We start from the raw sequence: 25,171 nt of genomic DNA on the forward strand, positions 1-25,171 counted from the left end.
GGTAGATTTTTTTTTTTTGCCAAAATAGGATGCAGTCATGTCAATCAAAAAAATATTCATTTAATCAATACCGTTCAACTGTTTGCTCTAGTTCCTTATTCAAATTCCATTTAATATAGTTACATTAAATTAATATTTTACATTGCAGATTTTATATGCTGTACAATGGCTTACTCTGGCTTACTTTGTCAGAGATTAAATATTTTAACAATCAAAAGTCGCTATTTGATAACCACTACAAGCTCATTTACTCAGCTATCATGTCAGTCAAAAGAATTGGTATCATCTTCAAACGCATGTTTGAAAAAGCATACAATACCCCATGAAACAATATCTACAAAAATCTACCTCAAATCAAGTTCAGTTAATTTCATTTTGCATGCTAGGTATTTTCAAACTCACCAAATTTTGCTGGATAAATCCAAACTTGAAGATTCTTTAAAGGAAAAGCAAAAACAAAAAATACCGATTGGTGAAACATCTTATGATGCATTGAGTGACATGAAAATTGATGCAGTGACATCAGAAGCTACTATTGAAGTAAAAAAGCCATCTCTTTGGAGCAGATTTGTCGCAGAAGTAAAGCATTATTATCATGGATTTCGGTTACTTGTCTTGGATGTTAGAATTGCTTTTCGATCATTGCGGAAGCTGTTAGGGGGCAAATCTCTTGTGCGTCGTGAACGAAAACAGTTTCTGAAAGCTGTGGCTGACATTTTTCGATTAGCTCCATTTTCTGTATTTATAATTATTCCTTTTGCTGAACTTGCATTGCCAATAGCTTTGAAGCTTTTTCCAGGCATGCTGCCTTCAACATTTGAAACTTCTTCCACGAGAGACAGTCGACTTAAAAAGCAACTCAAAGTTAAATTGGAAATGGCAAAATTTTTGCAAGATACTGTGGAAGACATAGCTGTTCATACAAAGGAATCTTCAACCAAAAGTGAAGCTACAAAAAACTTTATAGAATTTTTCAAAAAAGCCCGCAATGCCGATGAGGGTCCAACAAATGAAGAAATCCTTCAACATGCTAAACTATTTCAAGACGAGTTAGCATTAAATAATATGGATAGACCTCATCTTATTGCTCTTTGTCGTTTAATTCAAGTGCCAGCTGTTGGTAATAATGAAATTTTGCGCTTCTTAATTCACATGAAGCTTAATCAACTCCACGCTGACGACAAACTGATCATGGAAGAAGGTATCAATAGCTTAACTACCCAAGAGCTTGTGGTAGCTTGCCAAGCTAGAGGAATGAGAGCGCTTGGACTTACTCGAACTAAATTAAAACAGCAACTTGGTGAATGGGTTGATTTACATCTAAATCACGATGTACCCAATTCTTTGCTTCTTTTAAGCCGTGTTCTTTACTTACCAGATAACGTTCCTGTCGAAGAAAGAGTAAAAGCAGCCATTTTAACTTTACCTGAAAAAGTTGCTGGGGAGGCTGAAGTTAGAGCTGCCGAACTTAATTTAGAACGAGTGGATAACACGACACGGTACAAGGCTGCCAAGTTGGAAAATGCTGATATAGTAAGTGAAAAGTCCAAAGCTGCAGAAGAAAAGTCGGCTAAAGAGGAAGTGGCTTTGGAAGACAAACAAAGGGATGTTGTTACAGCTGCTGATAAAATCAAAAAGAAGCAGGCAGGAAAAGAGGTACTTTCAGAAGGACCTGTTTTAGTTGACAGTGCAAAGTCGATTTCTGAACACAACAAAATTACCCAAGATGACATTGATGTCATTGATGATGCAATCAGCAAAATTGTTCCAAAAGATGAAGAGTTGAAATCTGAGTTGGAAGAACTTCGCGAAGATGTGGAAGAGTACAAATCAGATGTAGAAACCTTAACAGCTGAAATTAAGTATGAACAATTTAATGCTGAGCTGCTTGATACAACTGCTGGAAAATTACTGCAGAGAAAAGTCAAGAAAATGATTGACAACATGGAAGATATGCTTGACGATATAGAACACACTGAGACACAGAAGACAGATATTGACAAGGCCATAGCAGTAAAAGACTTAGTTCGGACAATGCAGTCTCTTACTAAACTTTCTGAAGAAAAACTTCTTAATATTTTTGGTACTTTAGATACAAACAAAGATGGTCATATTGACGTGGTGGAAGCTGGCAATGTAATAAAAATTCTCAATCAGGAAAATGTTGAAGTAACACCGCAACAACTGGAAGAAATTGTAAAACTTTTATCCAAACAAATGGATTTAAAGGATTCTGAAAAGGGAGAAAGTAAAGGTCTTGAAAAGTAGTTGTATTCTAATTGACTTTCCTTTTCCAATTCGTTGTCTTCAAGCTTTTCTCTTTATAATCAATTAAATCTTTTATTATCCAAATTCTATTTTTATTGGTTAAAAGCGGTATTATACTCATAAGTTTTTACTCTCTTAATGTGTGTTGCTGTCGATCTGTGTAATTTTGATAAATAACATCACTAATGTGTTCATAAAACCATCAGCATGTGGTGACACTTCTACCATTTAAAGTGATTATTTGTATGATTGCTAAACAGTAATTTATTGATCTTTTGCTTTTGTTCTAGTTTTGCTAATTCAATAGAGATTGCAAAATTTTAAAGTTTAATGATATATATATATCATATTTTGATTTGTCCACTTGAAAGTCACACTTTGCATGCAAGTTTTGTTTTCAAGTGTTTTTGAAGGGTAAGGTCAGACAGGGAATACTGATACATACTACTGTTAATACACAATAAATTTCTTGAACTGGTTCCAATGATTGGGACAAAACTTTCTTTACAATCTTAAATACTATACTTGTACTTTCTTACATTTAACTTAGTGTACGTTGTACCATGAGTGGTATTTTAACTACTGTGCACTGTACTCTTCAAATAAATACTGCCTTTATTAAAAAAGATGGAACACGTGTAATCGTGTATGTCAGGCAAAAGCGTACTATTTACCATATTTTTACTAAAATACTAGTTTGACCATGGAATTTCACTTGCTTGTCTTAAAAAGAAGATGCTATCTAGTGCACAATATATACCGTACAGTAGTATGACATGCATTGCAATCAGGGTTGGAAAAAACCTGGGTGTTTTTAATAATAATCTTATTATTAATATCCAGCTCGCCCGGGTTTGTATGGGCAAAACCTGGGCTTTATTGGCAAAAATAGGTTTTGTCTCGAAAAAAATTGTTTTTGGGACTTTGTTCGGTTATTATTTATGCGATATATATTCATGTGAAAAACATGCTCCTAGGCCAGTGCTTCTCAAACTGTGTGCCGCAAAACTTTTTCGAATTCTAGAAAATAAATTTTGGCTATGTTTACTAATCCTATTCAATGATTGAGTTCAAAAGCTATTAAAGTAATCTTACCATTTGCATCTTCATTTCTCTGTGAATACGCATTTTCTATTCTGACAGAAATTAAAAGCAAATAATGGGAGATCATCTTGGAAATAACGACAAAATGCAAGTGTGCTCGGCAACGACGGAGCCTTGTTTCAATCTTATTTGTTCCCAAAAACAGGCACACCCATTGCATTAAAATTTGCAGAATAACATTTTTTGAAATAAATTTGTTTTCGTAGTAGGTATGCCGCATATTTTTTAAATCTTCTTGGTGCGCCGCAGGGTGTAACAAGAATTTGATGTAAACATATACATAGCCCGGAATGGCCCGTTTCGGTGAGACCGATCCCTTAACGGGGGATTTTTTCAATTTTTTTTTGTAATTATCGGGTACCCTAGCCTAATTATCATTGCCGTTTTAGGGTTAGGATTAGGGGTTAGAGGTTAGGAACTCACCGAATCAGACTCACCGAATCGGACTCACCGAATAGTAGCAGACCCACATAGCCTACATTAGTTTATTTTCTAGCAATAGTTGCAACAAAACTAATGCTAGAAATAACAATTCTGATGAGCACCTAAACTTTGCAGTATTTATTTGATTAGTTGTTGAAAATAAAACTTTTGAGAAAAACCTCTGTTTCTTTAAGTTTTTTTTATTGAACAACTTTGAATTTTTCACAAATTGGAGCAGATTTCTTCATTTAGCCTTGAAACAAAAACTCGTTTTTTATAAAAACCCTAGTTACCCACTACAACACTGATTGCAACACATATATGTATTGTGCAGTACATCCATACATTGGCTTGCTAATCCTGGGTTTGGTGTTATGTTTCTATGTTGTATGCTTGCTTGTCTTTTTATATTAATGGAAAAAGTTTAAACATTATATTGTCGCAGAAACATGTTCATTGTTCACCAAAAAGATTAAATGTTATTTTTATTTAGCTGGAATTCGATGTAAAAAAAATATTATTCTGCAATGCAGATACAAAAGCTTGGTCTTTCGGTTGGTTTCATGCACTAATCTTACATTATATGAGGAATCATTTAAAATCTCAGGATGTTTATATTGGTAAAGTGATATCCATGAGTCATGTGGTTCAGTTATATGTTGTAATCAAGTTTTAATCTTTACTAAGTTTGATGTGCTTTGTACTGGTAGCAAAGAATAGTATGTCTATGAATAACAGCAATAAATTGGAAAGTGTTGTTTCTGGATAGGTTTAAAGGTCTTGATTAAACTGGCATACTGAAAACGTTTTATTTGTGAGGTAGTCATTCGTCAGGCTATAAGCAAGCACACGGAGTGGTGTTACTTCTGGCTTTGTTCTCTTTTTTAAAGGAAAATGCTGGTGCATCCACTTTTCCACTGCACTCTGTTTCTTTTATCTCAATAGTCTTATTTCATGGCCTTTTGTGAAGTTTATTTATTGTTCTGAGGTTTCACTTTCCAACCTCCAACAGCAACCAGTCCATGAGTCTTATTCTCCTATTGCTCACTTTTCAGTTTATCTGACCAAACTGTATTTGGATCAGTTACAAATGTAATTGAATGCAATTAATTACACATTTTCATATTTGTAAAATTTTGAGACTTTTTGTTGATTGTGTAATGTAATTATAATTTTCAAAAATTTTTGTCCTAATTCCCAGGGTCCGATTCGGTGAGTTCCTAACCTCTAACCCCTAACCCTAAAACGGCAATGATAATTAGGCTACGGTACCCGATAATTTAAAAAAAATTAAAAAAAATCCCCCGTTAAGGGATCGGACTCACCGAAACGGGCCATTCCGTAATTCCCATTATATACATTAGGTAAGTCGTAAGCATGATATATATACATCTGTTAAGCTGCTAGTTGGGGTTCAAAAAGGACTTCTACATTGCAACCTAATCTTTAACAATGCAATTCTGCTTGTAGTAGTACGGTAGTTCAGTTTTAATCTGGTGATGTCCCCGTTACCGAGGGTGGCCAGGTTCACCTCCAAGTGTCGCAATTGCCTTCACACCCTGCCTATGATATGTCTACAATACATGATAAAATCAAACTGTAAAAATTTATTGATGATAAATTTTTGTAATTGAAATGTGTAATTAATTACATTCGAAATTAATTGTAATTTGAGACAATTGCAACTAAAAAATGTTGATGGTGTAATTGAACTGAAACAATCCAGTTGATTCAACTCTTGTTTAGATACTTTCAATTTCCACAATCTGCTCGAAGCATTGTTTGTCTCAAAACTGACTGTTTTCGTTTTTATCACACATTCTTGTGCTTTCATCACTCTATCATTTCTGTTCTCTAGTCCAGACTCTACAACATAGTCTGTTTCATTCATGTGATCTACTACTACTACACCTCGTTTGTGTTTTTGGCATCATTCTGTGACAAATTACTTCTGATTTTGGTTGAACTCAACACTCCAAGATTTCCGCTGAATTGTCATCAGCTTTTCTTGCGCACAATATTTTTTCTTTACTCCGTTCACCTTCTCAAATGGTCTTCTTCTATTCACTTGTGATCCGGAATGATGACAATGCACTTCATTGAACTTCACTATGATAACTAAATAACATTACTCTGTAGATTTCTCAAATAAAATGTCTAGTGGACAGCAAAAGGCTGCTTCATAGTTGTAGCACAGAGTGACCAATTGCTTTGTTAGAACCTCGCCATTCAGAAACATCATTTCGTGGGGTTGCTTACAATCTGCTTGTTAATATATGTAAAGATCAACCAGATTTGCTAACAATAATAAAGTTTTACATTATGGTCTTAACAGTGCATTGCGAAATTATCTTGCGAAAGGTTTTGTTTATCTGACGCAATTTAAAGTCAAGGAGAATCTTATTAATTTATTAAGCTTACGTTTTGTTTTTCCTACGGAAAACCTGAATTGATTTTAGTGAGCTGCTTGTATTTTTTGATGCAATTCTGAACTTTATGTTCATCTATAATTGTAAGCGTTTTTTTAACAGTTGGTTTAAAAAGTCCAATAGCAGCATTTGAATTGTGATCATGGTGGATGTTTCTGTGGTGAAACAAGAAAATACTGACAATGCTTTGGCATTAGAAGCTGAGTAAGTAACTTTTTTTATATGTCGAGAAATCTTTTTTTTCTGAAGAAGCAGTTAGTTGTATTGTCTTTTTGGCGACTGCTATAGCGTTTGGTATTCGCAAACGATCTGGATGAAAATGCTGAAATACTGAGCAAAGTTCAGTTTGTGTATAATTTTAAAAAGTTCTAAAACATGGTACACTACAAGCATCGATTTGCATTGTCCACTTGTTACTTTACAGAATCATCAGTCTATGCGCAAGTAGTCCAAAGGGTGTCAGTGATAAATCGCTGGAGAATGCCGTGGCGACAGTGGATGTGCGACAAAGGGCTGCAGCTATTAACCGACTACTTACAATGGTAAAGTGTATTTTATAATCAAGTTTTTCAAAGTTTTTAGCACTGAGTTTTGCATAATTTTTTCAATTATATGTTCCAAGAACAAGAGTATAAAAACAGGGAGCAAGTCTTTTAGGCGCTGACAGTTAGGCGCTGGTCTAATAGGCGCGCACACTGTGGCGTCTGGATATTTAGGTGCGGAGCACTGTGGCGCCCGGTCATTTAGGTGCTATTCCTAGTAAAGTATGTAGATTGTATCAGCATGGCAGCTTGCCAGAAAATTATATCATGGCTTCCGTGAGTGAAGCTGCTTAAACCGGCAATGCTTTTCACACAAAATGTTTCTCGAACAAAAAGACTGTAGGCTAAATTACGTAAACTTTTTGCTTAAAATTTTCCAAATTTTCTCCATAATCATTCTGCTGTACCTCCTAAAGCATTGCGCGCAAAAACGAAGTAAAATTTTTCTCATGTGCAGAATTGTTTTGGCATTCGATTAAACTACATATATTTTCAAATTATTTTATCATGCTTGGGTAATGGGTAGTAAAGATTATAATGAAGTACACTTTTCTGCCAACTTTTAATTTTTTTAGAAATTAGAAAAAACACCGTATAGAAAGTTGCCAGTTGTACATTGAATGTTTTAAATTTTATTGCAAAGCTTTGCATCTTCAGATAGCTGAAGATGTATGCTTTCATTTGATGTCAAGATTGTGCGTCTACGTCGATCACATGAGATGTTTTTACGGCGTAAATACAACAGATTTGTGTGAAAAATGTCTGGTTATTTAGATTAAACGTCTTGACCTCGGTGGTTGCGAAAGAGTTAAATCAAATAATAACTACACTAAACATCAGTAAAAAAATCATACCTTAGCCTATATTGAAGCGGGTGGTTAAAATTTTTGTGTGCAGTGCCTGACTTTGCAAGTAGCCTAGGCTACAGCAAAGAACCCACAGCAAGCTCTTTTGTTTGAGAAGGTAGGCTACACGAGGTGGAAGGATGAAGATTTTTATTAAACAATTAATAAATACGAAAAATGCGCAATCAAACACTGCAACGTATACATGAAGCCATCAGCAGCAATTTTTTCACGATTACGTGAAGTTGAAATAGTCGAAGCTGCCATATCAAACTTTGCTTTGTGATGTGGCAAACTTTTCGGTGCAAATGAAGTGCTCAGATCCAACATCGGCTTATATGCAGGGCAATTAGACCAGTAGACCACCTGATCTCCACAGGACATGTACTTCTGGAGTAGAACTTGCCGGTTTAAAGGCGCAGCTTTGTGCAATCTGTTACCTTTAATAATTACTTCTACTTGAGACAGATAGATCGTGTGGAGTTGAGGTGCGTGAAAACGCTCTACTACTCTTGATATTAGCACATTTTTACAGGACATTTGCAATGCATCCTGAACACAAGTTGCAGCCAGATGGAACTTTACTTAATCTGTTATCTTTCGCAATTACTTCTGTTCGGGATGGATTGGCCATGTGACGAGAACGCGTAAGACGCTCTACTACTGTTCACATGAATACATTTCTACAGGGCATATAGGCTACACCTTGGCTACAAGTTGCAAGCATAATGGTGGGACTTTGCTCGTTATTAAACCTAGTCGGAGTTTTGACGGAAAACTAAGTTACTCTTCACTTAAGCCTACCGCCCGGTTGAATACAGGCTACGGTACATTTTTTACTGATGTTTAGTGTAGTTATTATTTGACCTAACTAAAAGTGAACTCATACATGTTCGGAAACTTGAATAATTTATTGATAAAGCTTTCGCCGACGCAAACCTGGACTAACAAGAAATAAATGCTGAACACGCGCATTAAAAAAACAACATATTTTTCTGTTCAATATAACATTTTATGTGAAAATCATTGCCGCTTTAAGCAGCTTCACTCACGGAAGCCATAACATATTTTTCTGTTCAATATAACATTTTGTGTGAAAATCATTGCCGGTTTAAGCAGCTTCACTCACTGAAGCCATGACATATTTTTCTCTTCAATATAACAATTTGTGTGAAAATCATTCCCGGTTTAAGCAGCTTCACCCATATATTTTTTCTGTTGAATATAACATTTTGTGTGAAAAAGCATTGGCGGATTAAGCAACTTCACTCACTGAAGCCATGACCAACAACGCACACGCATTAACAAAACAATATCTTTTCCTGTTCAATATATTATTTTGTGTGAAAAGCATTGTCCTACGCCCCTACCTGCTAAGCTGATACAATCTACAGACTTTACTAGGAATAGCACCTAAATGAACGGGCGCCACAGTGCTCCGCACCTAAATATCCAGACGCCACAGTGTGCGCGCCTATTAGACCAGCGCCTAACTGTCAGCGCCTAAAAGACGTGGACCCTAAAAACATACAGTTTCAGATTTACTTTCTATATTTTTGTTTAAAGGGAAAAATCGAAGTTTTAAAAGGATCTTCGGGACTAATTTACAGATTGAAAAGTACTTCTGCAATCAGGTGATATTTGCTTATCGTGTATGATTATACAATACATGTCCATAAAGAGTATAATCTCGTGAACGAATTGTAGACCATATTCCAACTTGTGAAACTATGTGGCATTCATTACGTACCGTACTGGTAATTTTTCAAAAACCATTACGTATATTACATAGGATTTTCAAAACGATGTAATGTTTCCGTTTTCTCTTTACATAATACAAGGTAAGGTCACAATACAGTTCTCACTTTGTACATTGCTGCAGAGATTATTTGTTAAGTTGTCACTTCATCTATGTACTTATTAAGCTTTAGATGATCACTTTGCACTGTCAGTGTACATGATTTCAACGTAGGGTTTGACTTGTTTTTTCATTTATATAAAGTAACTCACTTGCGAACGTGACGTCTGAAGCAAGAATAACGTGCACAAGCGTTATGCTTTTTACCTTGCACATGGGATGTCTGCTATCTCAAATGCAGGACATTCCATTACGAAAGTGATCCCATAGTTCACATTCATAGGAGAAGTGAAACTTTCTCTGTTGTACGTACCAATGTAAGGTTGTCATGTTTTTAACTGGTCGTAATTCTGTTCAATGCAGCAACATCAAAGGAGTGGATAGCCAAGAGAAGTTGGTTTATCAAATTATTGAAAGTGCCGGAAATAAAGGCATCTGGACCAGGGAGATCCGGTACAAGTGCAACCTTATGCTGACGGAAGTGAACAGAATTTTGAAGACCTTGGAAAGCAAGAAGCTCATTAAAGCCGTCAAGTCAGTTGCAGTATGTAATTGTGCATCCATCAATTTTGGTTTTGCTTCCATAATTGCCGTTATTCCCGCTTGTTTAGAGGCATTACTTTTTTGTGTGATGTCATTCAAGCTGTTGTTTAGGCTTCCAAAAAGAAAGTCTACATGCTCTTCAACCTACAACCTGATCGTTCTGTTACTGGAGGCGCATGGTACAGTGATCAAGATTTCGAATCGGAATTTGTTGAAGTTCTTAATCAACAATGTTTGAAGTTTCTTCAGCAAAAGGCAGAAAATGGCGAAAAGGATGTAAGTAACTGTAAAATTTATAAAAAAAAATGTTCTTATTTCCATATGCCAACAAAGGCTTGGACGTCATTATCAGGATTCTTCATTCATTCGTTCACGATGTCTCATCTTAACCAATTCAGGCGATGCTCTCTTAGATGGTTATCAACATTAAAAACTTTGGAACTATCTAATGAAACAAACTTTTAAACATTTTTCTCGGTGGCGCAAAGGTGGGCCGGTTTTGCTTGAAATTATTTCCCTCCATCGATCACGATCTTCCGCATCTCCAATCCAACATTGCACATCTCTCTTCACGGAACCTTTCATATTTAATCTCAGTGTTTCTCTGTTGCCATCTCCTTCAATAACAATGCATTTTTGACTCAGACCGAATCATCCTTTTTCAACATATCAACACATGTCCTTATCATCTCAACTGCCCTTCAAAATTGGTTTCACTTTTGCAGTTCGGTACTTGGTGTCCTCTTATCGGAAAATCGTTCATCTTTCTTTGCACCCTCCTTTCTCTCAAGTCTCAACACATATTGCACAGTCAGATTTCAAGTTTTACGGTCTTAGAATATTCCGTTCTCACACATGCTGCATGCGTTTGAATAGTTTAATTAGATTACTTATAATATAATTCTTGTATAAGCTATCTTTACTACTTTCAACCATATTTTTCCATACTGATTACTGGTACTACTAACTTTACCTTGTGTCAACAGATGGCGTTGTCCCCCATTGCGCAGAACGCCAGCTCGTTTTGTTCTTCAAAAGAGGTCTTGGATTACATATTAAAGTTGGGTATAAGCAAGGTATGCCAGACAAAACAAATGATAATTTGGAGTATAAGTTTGTGTGCTTGGGATTATTCATCACACATACATTTGGCAAAGAAATGTTGTGCTCTTACTGTTTTTCAATGCGTTTCCCACAATTTCCAAGGCCTTTAACAAGTAAAAATGCTTTTTAGCGCTTGTGAAACCTGAGCTTGAGGTTTTATGCATAAATTATGAAGCCAATGAATTGCGACATTTTGAAGGTGTTGAAGTGGTTGAAAAACCTAATACAAATCTAGTTGGATCGAAAAAGTTTTCTGAAAACATAAAGCTCTCCATTTTGTGAGTGATAGCGACAAGACGAAGCATTGACTGATTCATGTGTTTGCACGAACGTTCAGATCGACCTGGGAGCAGAAGACATCGAAACTATCCTCGATACGTTAATATTCGATGGGAAGGTAGAGATGACCGTCGTACCAACTGCCAACGGTGAAACCTCAAAGCACTTCCGATCAGTGAAGCCACTTATCGAGGCCACTAACTTTACCAGAACGCCGTGTGCTGTTTGCCCCGTATGTGACAATACTGCGAAAGTTGTGCTAAAGCAGGGGTTCCCAAACCTTTTTTACACCGTGGCCCCATTTGAAAATTTTGAGAACTTAATGGCCCCTCTATTTTTTTCAACTTTTGAAAAAATTGAGAAACGTCATTTTAAAAAAAAACTTGTTTATACAGTAACCGGTAGTAGTATTTTTATTAAATTTTAATTTATTTATTTTTGTTATATAGTGTTGGAGTGGACTTAGAGATGATAAATTAAAAAAATTCTTATTTTTCAAATTTTTTCATGGCCCCCTTGAAAAAGGCTCATGGCCCCCAGGTTGGGAACCCCTGTGCTAAAGTGTATTGTTGTTGTGCATTGCAATTTTTGTTTCGTAAACATACAATCAAGAAGTACACCACAGGGTTTAGGATAAACGAAAATCAAAAAAAAACTTTTTCGGGCATTTTTGCTTCTGCAACGCTCTAGTTAACAACTTGAAGATGTACTTAATTTTAATTAATAACTTATAAATTTTTAAATATTAAATAAATATTAAAATATTAATTTTTTGTATTAAATTTTTTCAATCAAATGCATGTTTGGCTACTCAAGAAATTGCAAACAATACTTCTGAAATTGAGTTATAAATTAACATTTGGAAACTACCGAAGTATCGGTTGTAAATCAAAGCCACGTATCTGCCATGGTTCTGTGAACCTGTTGTATCGATAGCTTTTCGTATCTACATTATTACCCTTATGGCATGGTTTAGCATCTGCAACTGTCTTACGGTGTTAACATGACTGCAAGTAACTTAATGAATTCTACTGTATTCCCGTTCTAGGTTTTCCACCAATGCATTCCTGGTGGCCAGGTGTCGCCTGAAGGATGTGAGTATCTCAAAGACTGGATGGAATATTGACGTGGCCGAAGGTTGAGCGACAAGTCGAGATGTGGCTCTCTGGTAGCTGTGCGCTGATTCAGCTGCTTTACGTTGACGAGGCATGTCCTGTTGGACTCTAGTGACGGTTCTTATTGACTTTGCGTGGTATTTTGGGGAACTTGTGGGAGATAACGAAAAACTCTTTGTGCATTTGAAGTTGAACGTAAAACTTGCAAAGCATTTACAAATACTAAAGAGAATATGGAGTTTATGTGACATACTGTATGTCTGCGAACTATGCTAAGCGAATGATGAAAGGAAATTTTTGCAAAATATGTTTTGATGGTAAGCTAGCTAAATTATTCAACATGTTGAGGAATGAAAAACGAAAGAAGTCTAAAAGCTAAAAAAAATTATTCTATATTTGGCCTAATTTGTACGGTTCAAGACCACAATCTTTGCCAGCCAGCAGACACCAAAGCAGCAGATTAACTGGTTAGAGTCCGCTGTAACCTTACAACTCCGTAATCTATGACGTTTTCACTAACATTATCACTAAATAGGTGTTCACGATTCTGGAGGCTGTTGGTCTATGTCCTACCAGTATTACGTGTGTACCTACAGTAACCTAAGCTTTTTCCAAAAATGTATGATTTAACATGGATTCTTAATTACTTTACTCCGAATACTGCCTTGGATCACCTGACCTTTATTAGTACGATAGTAGCTGATGTTAGAGTGCAGCGGCATCAATGCCGGCGCACACTAGTAGAGCATTTGACCGTTTTTAGGATAGACGTTAGACAACCATTCTCTTGCCTGTCCGCTTCATCAGGTGAGTGGTTAAAGCGCCACTCATGATTAAGCGGCGCTGGTTCGGCTTTCAGGGTATGCGCTTGAGCAACGCATTTCAGGACTGCTCTCCATTCAGCGGCACCTAGTGGATGGAATAAATCTCCGGCAATAAAACTTCACTGCCAATCTGGCCATGCGTTAAGCCTCTACAAGCATGCGAAAGTACCCACAATAACCTATCAAAGAAGCTTTCCCAGTCCGAGGATAAAGATTCAAAACCAACCAACCTTCTAGTTCCACAATGCTAAAAGAATATTCAAAGCCGAATCTGTTTTTAATTTGTTTTTAGCCTATAGGCCTATTCTTAAATACTGTAGCTTAGTCTAATTAGTTTAATGGTTTAGCTTAAAATCAAGTTTAGCCGCTAAAATGAAAAAGTGACACGAAGAGTCCCTTGTCGAAATTGAAAGAACTTTTAATTCAGTAAGCTATCTTGTCTTGGACTGGGAACCAAATTCAAAACAATCGTTGGTAGGCTACCGTAGCTTCGTTTGTTGGTGCAGCAAGTGCCACGCAGACACAATGGCAATAGAAAAAGTATTTCGTGAAACCTTTATTAATTTATCACTGGTCTTTCCTCTTTTTATAGTGGCAATGATCACACGTGCTTCGTTCCCTGCTTAGGGCACCAAAATGTTGAACCATTTCTCTTCGTTGGTTTATTGACATATTTTTACAATGTACCGAATCAATACAATGATTAGCATAGCAATTTTTTATGATAGTAGGCCTAATACAATACGGTACGCCATTCAAAAATTAAACAAAATGTTACCCAGATACAATCAAGGTTAGTTAAGGCAACGCACTAACATTGAAACATTTCGCAGTAGCCTACACAGTTTGGAAAGTCCTGGTTTGAACGACTCAGTTGAAAGAAAGCCACTGCTAGTCATATTTTTAATACAAAATAAAAGCAAGAAGTAGGTCAAGTTTTCACAGACCCAGTTTGCTTGCCACATGGTTTGACAATTATCATTCTGAGAACCGTTTGATGGACGTAGCAGCCAACATGTAGCCTAATACTGATGGAGCTGAAATCGTTCAAGTGATTAGGCCTAGGCTACATTGAATTCAGAGCATATGGGCTCAGAGGCTTTCACTGTTTGAAACTGAAATATTTCAAAATAATTCGAATTTAATTTTCGAAACAAAATTTCAAGTTGTTTTTCTTGCATTTTAAAATACCGTATATGCTATAAGAACGTTTGCATCATTTCGATCAACCTTATTCAGAGTAAAATTTACTTCAATTGATTGAGTTTCGCTTTACTTCGTTTTGAGTTTGACCAAAAAACTTCGTTTCGAGCAGCGCTGATCTCCACAAAACTTTCCAACAAAAGCGACACCAAACAAAAGCACATTCGAATTGTTTGGCCGACTGCAAATTGAAACTATCAACCGTCAGCTTATTAAATTTCCTATTTATCTTAATAAGGTCATACAACAGCCATACGTCAGCCCAACATGGAAACTGAAAACTTTTCAAGTGCATGGATGCTTCAAGTATGTCACTTTCCAAATGATGTCTTCCTGGCATCGGCCATGTTGTGATTAATCAATTGTTTCTTAAAAAGTTCGATGTCAGTGTCAGTATTGTTCCAGCAACATAGAGCATGAAACTTTCAAAGACAAAGACGAGTCGTGGAAACAGGAAATGTACTGTATGTTCTTCATGGAAACGTCAACTGTGAAGCAATAAGTAAATTTAGGCTGCATCTTCAGAAGCTTCAGGAAGACTAAACTTAAACTTAGTCCACCTCATCACACCGTTAAAGTAGGCTACACGAAGTTGTAATTGACTTTTCTATTATTGTCTTTAAAGCTTTGACTTATAACATCAAAAGTGGTTATTTGTAATCTTTGTAGGCTATGTAGTTTATGCATTATTTCGTTGTTTTGGATATGGGCAGCTTTGTCTGATAAAATAAATAATATAAAGTAAGCAGGGCGTGGGTGCTTTGGTTCAACGTAAGAAAAATTGCGGTTTTGAGAATAGCCCACGTAAGCTTTTTTGAATATCAAATAAACTGTTGCCAAGTAGCCGAGCCGCTATTACAAACAAGAACATAAAGCGATTATACGTAAAAATATGTGATAAGCCACTTTTTAACAAGTTAAATTTATTGCAACCCACCGATTTTGTCTGAGAATTATCTTTCTCAAAGGTCATCCGGAGACTCTCTTACACAGCGAATTTTTTCTTGTTCTATTGTGATTTTCCCGCTCCAGCTTAGCATACACAGCCCACGTGTTGGAGGTTTTTGTACTGATAAATACAGAAAATAAAAAGGTAGTCATAAAAATGAATACATGGAATGTTAAATTAAATTGCCTTGCCTATTTATTACAAAACATTTAAACTAGTGTATGTTTCAAATTTTTGTAAATGGGCCGAAGTAGTCATTGTCAGGGAATGGGATGGAAAACAGATTTTGGGATGGAAGATGGAAAATTTCAAGGATGGAAGATCTTAATGATGGGATGGAAGACAATCTTCCATCATTTCATCCCAATTCCATCATTAACTTTCTAGCGCTTTATTGAGACATGCAAAATATTACGTTGCTTGCTGAAATAATTCGAACGGTGCGTTCAAACAATAATTAATTCAAACAGTAGCCTGCGTAATCCTTATGAAAATACTGCTGCTAAATTTTTAGCTTAAATTTAGCCTATGGTTTTTAGGTTGACTTGTGGCATAAGTTATTTAACGGGGAGATCACAAAATGTGAAGATGGAAGAGATTTTGAGATGGAATGGAAGAAAATCTCAAGATGGAAAAAACGTCTTCCATTTCATTCCATCCCATACCCTGGTCATTGTAGGCCTATGTATTCATTGTTAAGTTTATGTCTAACCATCACAACAAAAACAATAACCTGAGCTATAGGATAGCCTAGCCGCAGTGTTGGGCGCGATAACTCATTTTTCAGTTAAGCGATAACGATAATCGATAAACGAAAAATGCCTAAAGCGATAACGATAGCCTAAACGATAAATCAAAAAAAAGTTAAGCGATAACGATATACGATAAATTATCACCGATAATGTCCGATAACGATATTTTTTCTTGATTAGCGCTGCCTCATCCCATGCAGCACGAACTGTTTTCATCAACATGACGAAAAATCGAACATAATATAGGCCTACTGTTATGGACTTCTAAATAGTAAAATCTGGACTGGAAACGCAGTGGACAACAGTAGGCCAAACAGTTGGTACAACAGTTGGCCAACAGGGTTAGCTACTTGGCTGTTGGTCCACTGTTGGTCAACAGTTTTACCAACTGTTTGGCCTACTGTTGTCCACTGCGTTTACAGTCCAGATGCTACTATTTAGAAGTCCATGATACTGTAGTGTAAAGGGTCAAAACTTTTTGTAAGTTATGTATAAACAGAATCGCAACAGCGGCAGTGGGTATTGAATCTTCAACCTGTTGATCCAGAATCAAACCACTGAGGTAACCGCCGTGCTTATAATTATTATACCTTCAGATACCAGTTGGATGCTTTTATCAATTGAGTTAGGCCTACACTGCCGCTTACGTGCAGTGGGTTAACTTTTTAAGTTAAATGGCACTTACGCATTTGATTATTATTTTTAGATTAAAGTTATATCGCCAAGCTAGAAAAAAATCGATCTTACAGTCTATAACCGATCTTGTGTTGTTATTGTGTGTGAATTTTGTCTTTTAAACTGAGTTTGTGACTTAACCGCACGTCTCAAGGCAAGTTCTTGCAATTTTAGTTAATCTACTCATCTAAAGATTTAATGCGCTTAAAACAATAAGTTTCATGTTTTGACGAGAGAGATTTTATTTTTTTACGACAATTACTTAAAACTAACACTTCCAACGAAAAAAGAAAACACAAGAATAAAATAGTTGATCGTGAGGTGGCGCGAAAGACCATGTTTCCGATGTAAAAGCGGCCTCGTATTGCGACACTTTCACAAACCACTTGCCAACTTCTTTCGCTTCGCTTCAAAGGAATCTGTAGCCTACCGCCTGTGCGCTTACATTTTAATTGTAAAATTCATTCGCGATTGCCGATTGCAGCAAAACAACAAGAGCCTTGTTGCATGCATTTCATTGCAATTTGCAACTCTAAAAATTATTGTGTTGTCAGGGCCGTCGCTGCAGGGGGGCGTGCCCCCTCCCCTGACAACGACCTGTGCACACACACTTCAGGCACTGAAGAAGAACTGGTTTTAATTTTAGTTTCATTAACTAGGTGGCTAGTCAAAATATTACTTTTCATGGTCTTTCCACTTGTGTATTGATCCGAAATAAAATTTATCGGCGATTAATTATCGGCGATAATCAAATTTTGCCTTTGGCGATAACGATAAACGATAACTGAAAAAATAATTGAGCGATAACGATAAGCGATAAAAATTTATCGCCGATAATGCCCATCACTGAGCCTAGGCTAGGCCTACATGTCAAACATAGCAGAGGGGAAAGATCTAGAAAAAGGTAGAAGCGATTCAAGTGACAACGCTAACGTGCTTGGGACCCAAATAGGATAAGCAGTTTAAATTTTGCACGGTTACACCTTTAAGCAAGGATACACATTGTAAAGTTTTATCACTTAAAAAGAAAAAAACATCCTTGCACCTATTTTTCAGAAAAAAGTTAACCTATACACATACGCTGCTACAAGCATCGTTAATTCGTTAGGCTATAGGTCTGTTGTTAAAAGTTTAACACCAACCAACTTGGTTGTTCGCTCAAAATCTCACAACCTAGCATGCCTTTTAACAAAAAGTAACCTGCGGCCCCCGAAAATATTGATTTGGTCTTTATTAGTTGATCCGCGGTTCATCAACTACAACACAAAATTATAGCCTACCCTTGCTTGGCATTCAGTTATATACAGTATATACACCCATGTTGTCATGACGAGTGAGCGCAGGTAATTGATGGCGAAAATTATAACCAACTGAAACACTAAGGTAAGCTTACTTACATTCTGGTTTGCGATTCCAGTTTGCTTCTCCCTTTTCCACTTGTTCTGTTGAACAAGATGTTTTGAGGAATAATATTGTAATAATCGTATTCATCGTAATATTTTTCTTCGAACTCGTTCATTTTGAATTTTATCAAGTACGTTTCTGAAAGGTAACCGTTTAATTTGCGAAAACAATCTGTTGTGAAAGACCTGTTGCAGCTTCCTTTGTATATGCTCACGAAAATACTGCGTAGTCTGTTATTTTTTCTTTTTGCTTAAACGGTGATGAATCATTGGTTGATAGACGATCACGTGAACGCATGAACTCATTTCCCTGCTTGAGGGCAAAACAGACACGCAAACATTGCGTCATGTCTGTGTTCAAGTAGACTCGTGGCTGAACAAAGCATACACAATGATGAAACGCAAAGCATGTGGTAAATATTTTTCAGCATATTATAAACTCCGAGTGCTTTTCAACCACTTAACGGAAACGATATTGTTGTTTTACAAGCTGGTATAATTCTCATGTGACTTAACACATTGTCAATGACGACAAAAGTACTTATACAGTTATACACACATCTGGCTTGCTTCTTGTTGACAATATTTTTGACCAACCTGCTTTTGGCGCCCCTGACCCTAGCACAGTGGTTCCCAACCTTTTTTACCAGGTGGACCCTTTTAGCGGATATTCAAATTTAAATTCCCCCCTTATAAATTTGGTTCGTTAAAAACTCGTTTAAATTTATATTTTAATCTAAGTCTTGAAAGATAAACTAAACTTTTATTAGCTTTTTAGCCTGTAATTTTCTTTTTCATACTAAAATAATTTAATTAATGAAGAACGTTGCTGAAAAGTATTTTATTTAAAGAATACGGTACATTTAAAATATAAAAGTCAATGCATTTAACAGTCTGTGTGAAGCTTGTGATTTTTGTTTCGACAACTCATGAATGCTGGAAGAGTATTGGAAAGAGCACAACGAATATCATTCTCCACGTCTAATCCATTTCTCCGTTTTGTTTTCATTTGCAAAAGTTGAAAAACCTGATTCGCATAGATAAGTGGAAGCAAACGGAAGGATACCTCTCTGCAGTTTGGAATAGGAATTACACATTAATGGCCAAAATCCAGTGATTGATTTTTCTCTGAATACGTCCCTTGCAAGAATCCCACTTGAGCTCTAAAAATTCATCCTGCAATTTATCGGGAAGTTTTCCATCAACAATGTAAATGAATTTCGTATTAAATCAAGCTCATCGTCATAAATTTCAGAAAAATATTGAATGAATTCCAGTTCTAATGCTGTGATATGTTGCAAAATCAATTCTTTTTCCAACTCTGGAAGAACTTGTTCTTTGCGTCAACAACCAGCACCGATGATAATTCTTTAAACATAGTAACATGTTCAATTGTTCATTCTAACTTTTCTCTTTCAATTACCAAGCTTACTGGTGAAAGCTTCCAAAGCATCTTTAAATGCTAAGCTTTACTGGCATCTGCTCCTGGAAAGGCCACCCAAGCCAGGCTGGTCGAAAGTTAGAGGCCAGACAAAACGTAGTCCCTTCGCGACCAGGACAGCAGAGCCTTCTAGTAGGCTACCTTAAGACAATCTCCTAAAGACAGTGACATAAATCAATCGCTTTCTTCCAACCTGTCTTGAGCCAGAAGGAAGCAGTACTCCAGTAGCCTACAGTTTGTAAATTCACCTGGTATCAATATGTCAATGGCTCATAGATACAGATAACCCATGTTGATGCGCAATCTGCTTTGAACGGAAATGGCGATTGAATATATAACGTATATTGGTGTTTTTCCTTGCATTTTCAGATTTAGTTCTTTCAATGGATCAAACAGATCAACCAAATAAGCAAGGAATTTAATCCATCTGTCATCATTCAGAAATGAAACAAACTCCAATTTTACTTAAAGGTCAAAAAATAATTTAAGCTTGTCTCTGAGCTCTAACACTCGCTTGGTTACGTTTCCTCTTGAAAGCCATAGAGTATTTGAATGAAAAAAAAAGCAGGCCTAGGTAAGGCCTACGCGATGGTCTGCATCCATGTCAGCGCACAGTTGCTTAAATAATCGGGAGTTAATCTAACAATAATTTCCTCTTTAACCCTCTACTCTAGGCCAACTTATTAGGCTTAAAAAGGTTTACAATCTTAAAACCAAATCCCCCCTGAAAATTGCAAAATTCCCCCCTAGTGGAGAATTCCCCCCCCCGGTTGGGAACCACTGCTCTAGCAGGTAAACGGATTGTTTTGTAAATTACATCAAAGTGATGTTCCACTTACTTTTTCAGCTAAAAATTGTGCAACTTTATTGATTTTAAAATCCACCAAGTCGAAAGTATAGCAAACGTTAGGGGAGACCGGGGATAGTTCGGACGCGGGGATACCTCGGATAAGGCATTTGACGTCACAGTAGAGTATTGTTAAATCACGTTTACCAAAGCTTTGTGGCTCCATTACAAATCAGGATAAAGTTTGCAAGCATGTTTGGTTTTCTTAGAAAGTTGAGGCCGAAAAAGTAATTTTATCAGTGATATCAAGATTTCAAAATTGTACGTGTTAGGTCATAATTCCGTTGCAGTTAACCAAAACAAACTTTTTATTGATTGAGGTTGTAGTTAGAAAGCAATACTCAGATAAGCAAGTGATGATTTTGACCAGCAGTTAATCAGGTAGCCATATTTTCTTCATTTACCTGTAGTCACGTGGTCGGGGATACTTCGGACACAAGTCATACAACGGCGAAGTATCCCCGTGGAAAAAATCAAACTTTAACAAAATCTTATTTTCAGATCTTTTGAATAATTTATTGGATTTTAAAGACATAATGGTTCGAACATATAAAAGAAAAACAAATATTCTGTATTAACTGTCAAATCAACTCAAAACGTCTGCATAAAATTGCTGTCCGAGATGACCCCAGACATGTCCGAAATTACCCCGGTACCGGGGTGACTTCGGACATTTGAGGACCGTAGAAATTATGCTTTTTATAAGCATTTTCGGTTTTCTGAAACAATCAATAGCCTACTCCTACCCTTTTTTGGCAAAGCTTTAAGGTTTACAACAAAATAACATTTACGAACTTGCTGTGTAATTTAAAAAAAATATAGGCTGCTTTCAAAAAATCGTCCGAGCTATCCTCGGTCTCCCCCTATGTGATAGGCGTGTAACGCACACTGGTGGTAGGCTATGTTGTCGTTTTCTCTTCACTTACATGAATCAACAACATAGGCTAGGCTAATTTTTTGGTTTTTGCAATACTGGCACTGCTAATAAGCTTTGATCTACTCTATGCTTTGACACAAAATATAAGCGAAGAAACAGCCCGCTTTAGCATACACTTTACTTCCTGCGTGCATTCGAGTTCGACGTTCCTTTTTCGTGGCCGCCACACCTCAGACATGAACTATTATCATGAAGTCATTAAGTCCAGTTACACACAATTAAAAATTCAGAGATAATTTCTATAAATTTTCTTCAATAGATATTGAAATGCTGCTGCGGCAAATAAACACACAAAACAACAGTCTACTGTATAATATGCTGCGCGCATAATTCACACTTTAACATTAACTGATAATACGGTTTTTAAAATCATCAACATGATTTTGGAAACAGGGTCAAAATTAATATCGGAAAAGTTTTTTTCCCTGTTCTCGGGTTGGTGCGGCTTTTAAAAAAGAACCTCACTGCCTCGAGGTCTTTTACTTTCATACAGTTTCCAATTGGCAGTAAAATTTTTGTTAACATAAAGAATTGCAATGACCTGAGGCCATATAGGCCACCATAATTACACCATCAGTTTTTTTCGCACGTTCCACAATTCATCCATTGTGCCGTCGTTATCATAAATAGAATTAATTTTAATTAGAGCGCGCTTTAAATTTTCGGTTTAGCCCACTTTAATTTTTACTACTGTAGTTGATTAACCATGGGTTTGTCGTTGTCATGGATCTATAAAAATAATTAGTTTTAGGAAGTTCGAAAATGAAAAACCAACATTTAAGAAAGTTGTCTGTTTTGTCACTCTTCTTTTTTTTTACCACATATGCTTTTCTTTCATAAATCTATGGACATTGGACGTGTTCGAGCTCTAAGCTATTTGCTGACTCGTGACTGTGAAAATCACGTTACATTGACTGATGAGCCCAGGCTGCCCAGCCTCATGGGCGAAACACGTGTCTATCGCTGTCAATTCTTGCTACACTCGACTACCGAGAAACACATGTTTTTGGAAAAGTCTTGTTGGCTAGTGTGGAGGCTACACCGGTATGGTTAGCAAAACACAATGCTCGCTATGCTCAGGCCCGGATTTAGGAGGGGCAGAGGGTGCCCCGGCCTCCCTTTTGAAAGGCCCCCCGACGTGGAAAAAGGTGTTTTTGTGTTATTATTTTTTTTTCTTTCAACCTTTAAAGTTTCTGCAAAATGTTGTGCAATGCAGTGCTGGAATAATGCTACTGTAGACGTAGAGGTGGTTTTTCGCGGCTCGGCGCAAAAAATTTTTCGCACGGCGCCCCCCAATCTAAAAGTGCCCTGGCCCCCCATCAGCTAAACCCGGCCCTGGCTATAGTGAGTAGTTAGGTAGTGCTGACGCCAGGAAGTTCGCCCTTATTAACAGGCTACTATCTGCAGCGACATTCTGTTTGGAAATCATTGCTGTGGAGCCTTCCTAAGAACTAAATCTGAGATTAAAATAGCCCCGTGTCACGATTTCTTTCTATCTCTTACCAGGAAAAAGACTTGGAAAGGTTCAATGACGTAGTTTAATGGGTCAAACCGAAAAGCAGTCAATTAAATGTCGAATAATTCTACTAGTGAAATGATAATCTGACTTCTTGAAGAACTTTAACGAACGGCTTCTCAAATAACTCTAAATTCGAACACAATTTATATCAGCACCAATTCTCATCTACTTGTATTCAATTACTTCAAGTCTCAATCACCAATAATTTCTGCATCAACTACCAATCCACAACTCATAGCACAACTCTCATAATCAACTAATAATAATCATCATAATAATCCATTACGCAAATTACACCACTATTTATAAAAGGTTTGTTCGGTCTAGTAACTTCGAGAAGGTTACATAGTGTTGCATCACACGAACTCATCGTCGGTCACGTAGCATTGAGCGGCATAAACAACAGAAGTCTCTAGAATGTCACGTAGGGCCGAAGGTTGTAGAAAACACGTTACATAATACAGATTTCGTAATCAGAGGTTACTTCAGGTCATAACCGATAATAACGCATCGCACCAGAATTCTACAACCAAAACAACACGTTCTGTCAAGACGCAAAGCAGCCTGACGCGAGGCTTTGCACATTGATTGTGACATACGCCCCCCCCCCCCCCCCTTAGAATATTGTTGCAAACAATATAACAACACAATCAATACAAAACATATTAAGTTACAAAAACAATTAATTACTCAATAAATCAATTCTCATAAGTCCATCGTTGCATGATCTACCAACGATAACTTTTCTCAAAACAATAGTCACGTTTACTGTGAAAGTTTCCATCGTCCTCAACAACTTCAGTACATCGGCGAGCGAGATGACCCATCTTCCTACATCGGCTAGCGAGATGACCCATCTTCCTACATCGGAAACACCTCCTCTCCGGACAGTCCTTGGCGAGATGACCTTCTTTATGACAGTTGTAGCAAGCCTTTTCATCAAAAGGGCAGCTCCTGGCTATGTGTCCAATCTCCCCACATCGGTAGCAGTGGTTGTCACGGCAACGTCTGTTTTCCGAATGTCCGCCGTCAGCAACGCACTCCCTGGCGAAGTGTCCGCGTCTACCGCATCTATAGCAAACTCCAAATGGTCGTCGCCTGCCTCTTCTCCTTGGTTCTTCGCGCTCGTAATATCCGTCATCGTGAGATCGTTGCTGATTATCTGCAGAACAATCTCGAGCAAAGTGACCATTCTTGCCACAAGAATAACAAGTAACTTCAGAATTTCTCCCAATAACATTTCCGATTACAAGATCAACTAAAGAGTTTTGTAAACATAACGCTTTCACAAAATTCACAGTCCCACTACAATATGGAGTTTCGATATATATCCTCGCTAACGGTCCTTGAATTGAAGTGTTATTTATTGACATCACAATTCCAGTTTTTCCCGTTAATTGACTGTCTTTAACCAAATCTCTCCTCACCATTATACCCGTAGAACCAGAATCACGTAAAACTTTTACCTTTTTGTTTCCAACTTTTCCATCTACTACTGGCAGGTAATCTTCAGGTATTATTTTTCCGCAAACATCTTCATCCGGTTTCTCCTCTTCAAGCGTGGGTTCAGGAATCATTAACGCACAACCGCATCGATAAACGTCCGTGTCTTTATCTTTTCCAGACTGATTGGATCGGGAAAACGACTTGTCCTTGCATTCCTTCGCTTCGTGTCCTTGCCTATTGCAACGATTGCACCACTTCCTCGATTCCTGATGATTTCTGTTAGTCTTCTTCCGGCAGTTAACAGCCTTATGACCTAAGCCATTACAATTAAAACAACGTACTTCTCTTGGAACCGCATCTCCTTTAAAATTATTTGTTTGCTCTTCGTCATTATCGCATGACAACGTTTCTTCAGTCGACAACTTCTCATCATGAGCAACTAAGTACTGTTCTGCCACACTGGCTATTTCTTCTAGAGTCTTTGGACTTCTCTCCATTAAATAAACAGACAGATCTTTTGAACATGAATCTGTGAATTGTTCCTTAACTATAAGGTTTGCCAATCCGTCCAATGATTGTTCGGCCCCCGAAAGTTCAAACCATTTTAACAAAAGGTTTCTTAAACGTTCAATAAATTGACCTGGGCTTTCGTGTCGTTCAGGCTT

General features: G+C 37.1%; 2 protein-coding genes and 1 long non-coding RNA gene across 3 annotated transcripts; 2 read left to right on the forward strand and 1 right to left on the reverse strand.

Annotated features, from left to right (window-relative positions):
* The first annotated feature begins 439 nt into the window (after positions 1-439).
* On the forward strand, positions 440-3,252 carry LOC145776394 (mitochondrial proton/calcium exchanger protein-like). The gene has a single exon (XM_082587797.1). It carries the CDS (start codon positions 502-504, stop codon positions 2,266-2,268), a length of 1,767 nt encoding a protein of 588 aa, XP_082443923.1. The 5' UTR covers positions 440-501; the 3' UTR covers positions 2,269-3,252.
* A 154-nt stretch (positions 3,253-3,406) lies between these two features.
* Positions 3,407-13,334, forward strand: LOC145780304 (DNA-directed RNA polymerase III subunit RPC6-like). The gene is made up of 8 exons (XM_082592010.1): positions 3,407-6,428; positions 6,649-6,766; positions 9,178-9,245; positions 9,833-10,013; positions 10,124-10,288; positions 10,999-11,088; positions 11,454-11,627; positions 12,444-13,334. Exons 1-8 carry the CDS (start codon positions 6,367-6,369, stop codon positions 12,519-12,521), a joined length of 936 nt encoding a protein of 311 aa, XP_082448136.1. The 5' UTR covers positions 3,407-6,366; the 3' UTR covers positions 12,522-13,334.
* Positions 13,335-13,973: 639 nt separating this feature from the next.
* On the reverse strand, positions 13,974-18,529 carry LOC145780312 (uncharacterized). The gene is made up of 3 exons (XR_014290611.1): positions 18,311-18,529; positions 15,475-15,606; positions 13,974-15,025 (listed from the first exon to the last, which is right to left on the reverse strand). It is a non-coding gene; the product is annotated as an uncharacterized LOC145780312 (long non-coding RNA).
* Positions 18,530-25,171: the final 6,642 nt, after the last annotated feature.

This window comes from Aplidium turbinatum, chromosome 1, assembly GCF_918807975.1.
Source record: "Aplidium turbinatum chromosome 1, kaAplTurb1.1, whole genome shotgun sequence".
NCBI lineage: Eukaryota > Metazoa > Chordata > Ascidiacea > Aplousobranchia > Polyclinidae > Aplidium > Aplidium turbinatum.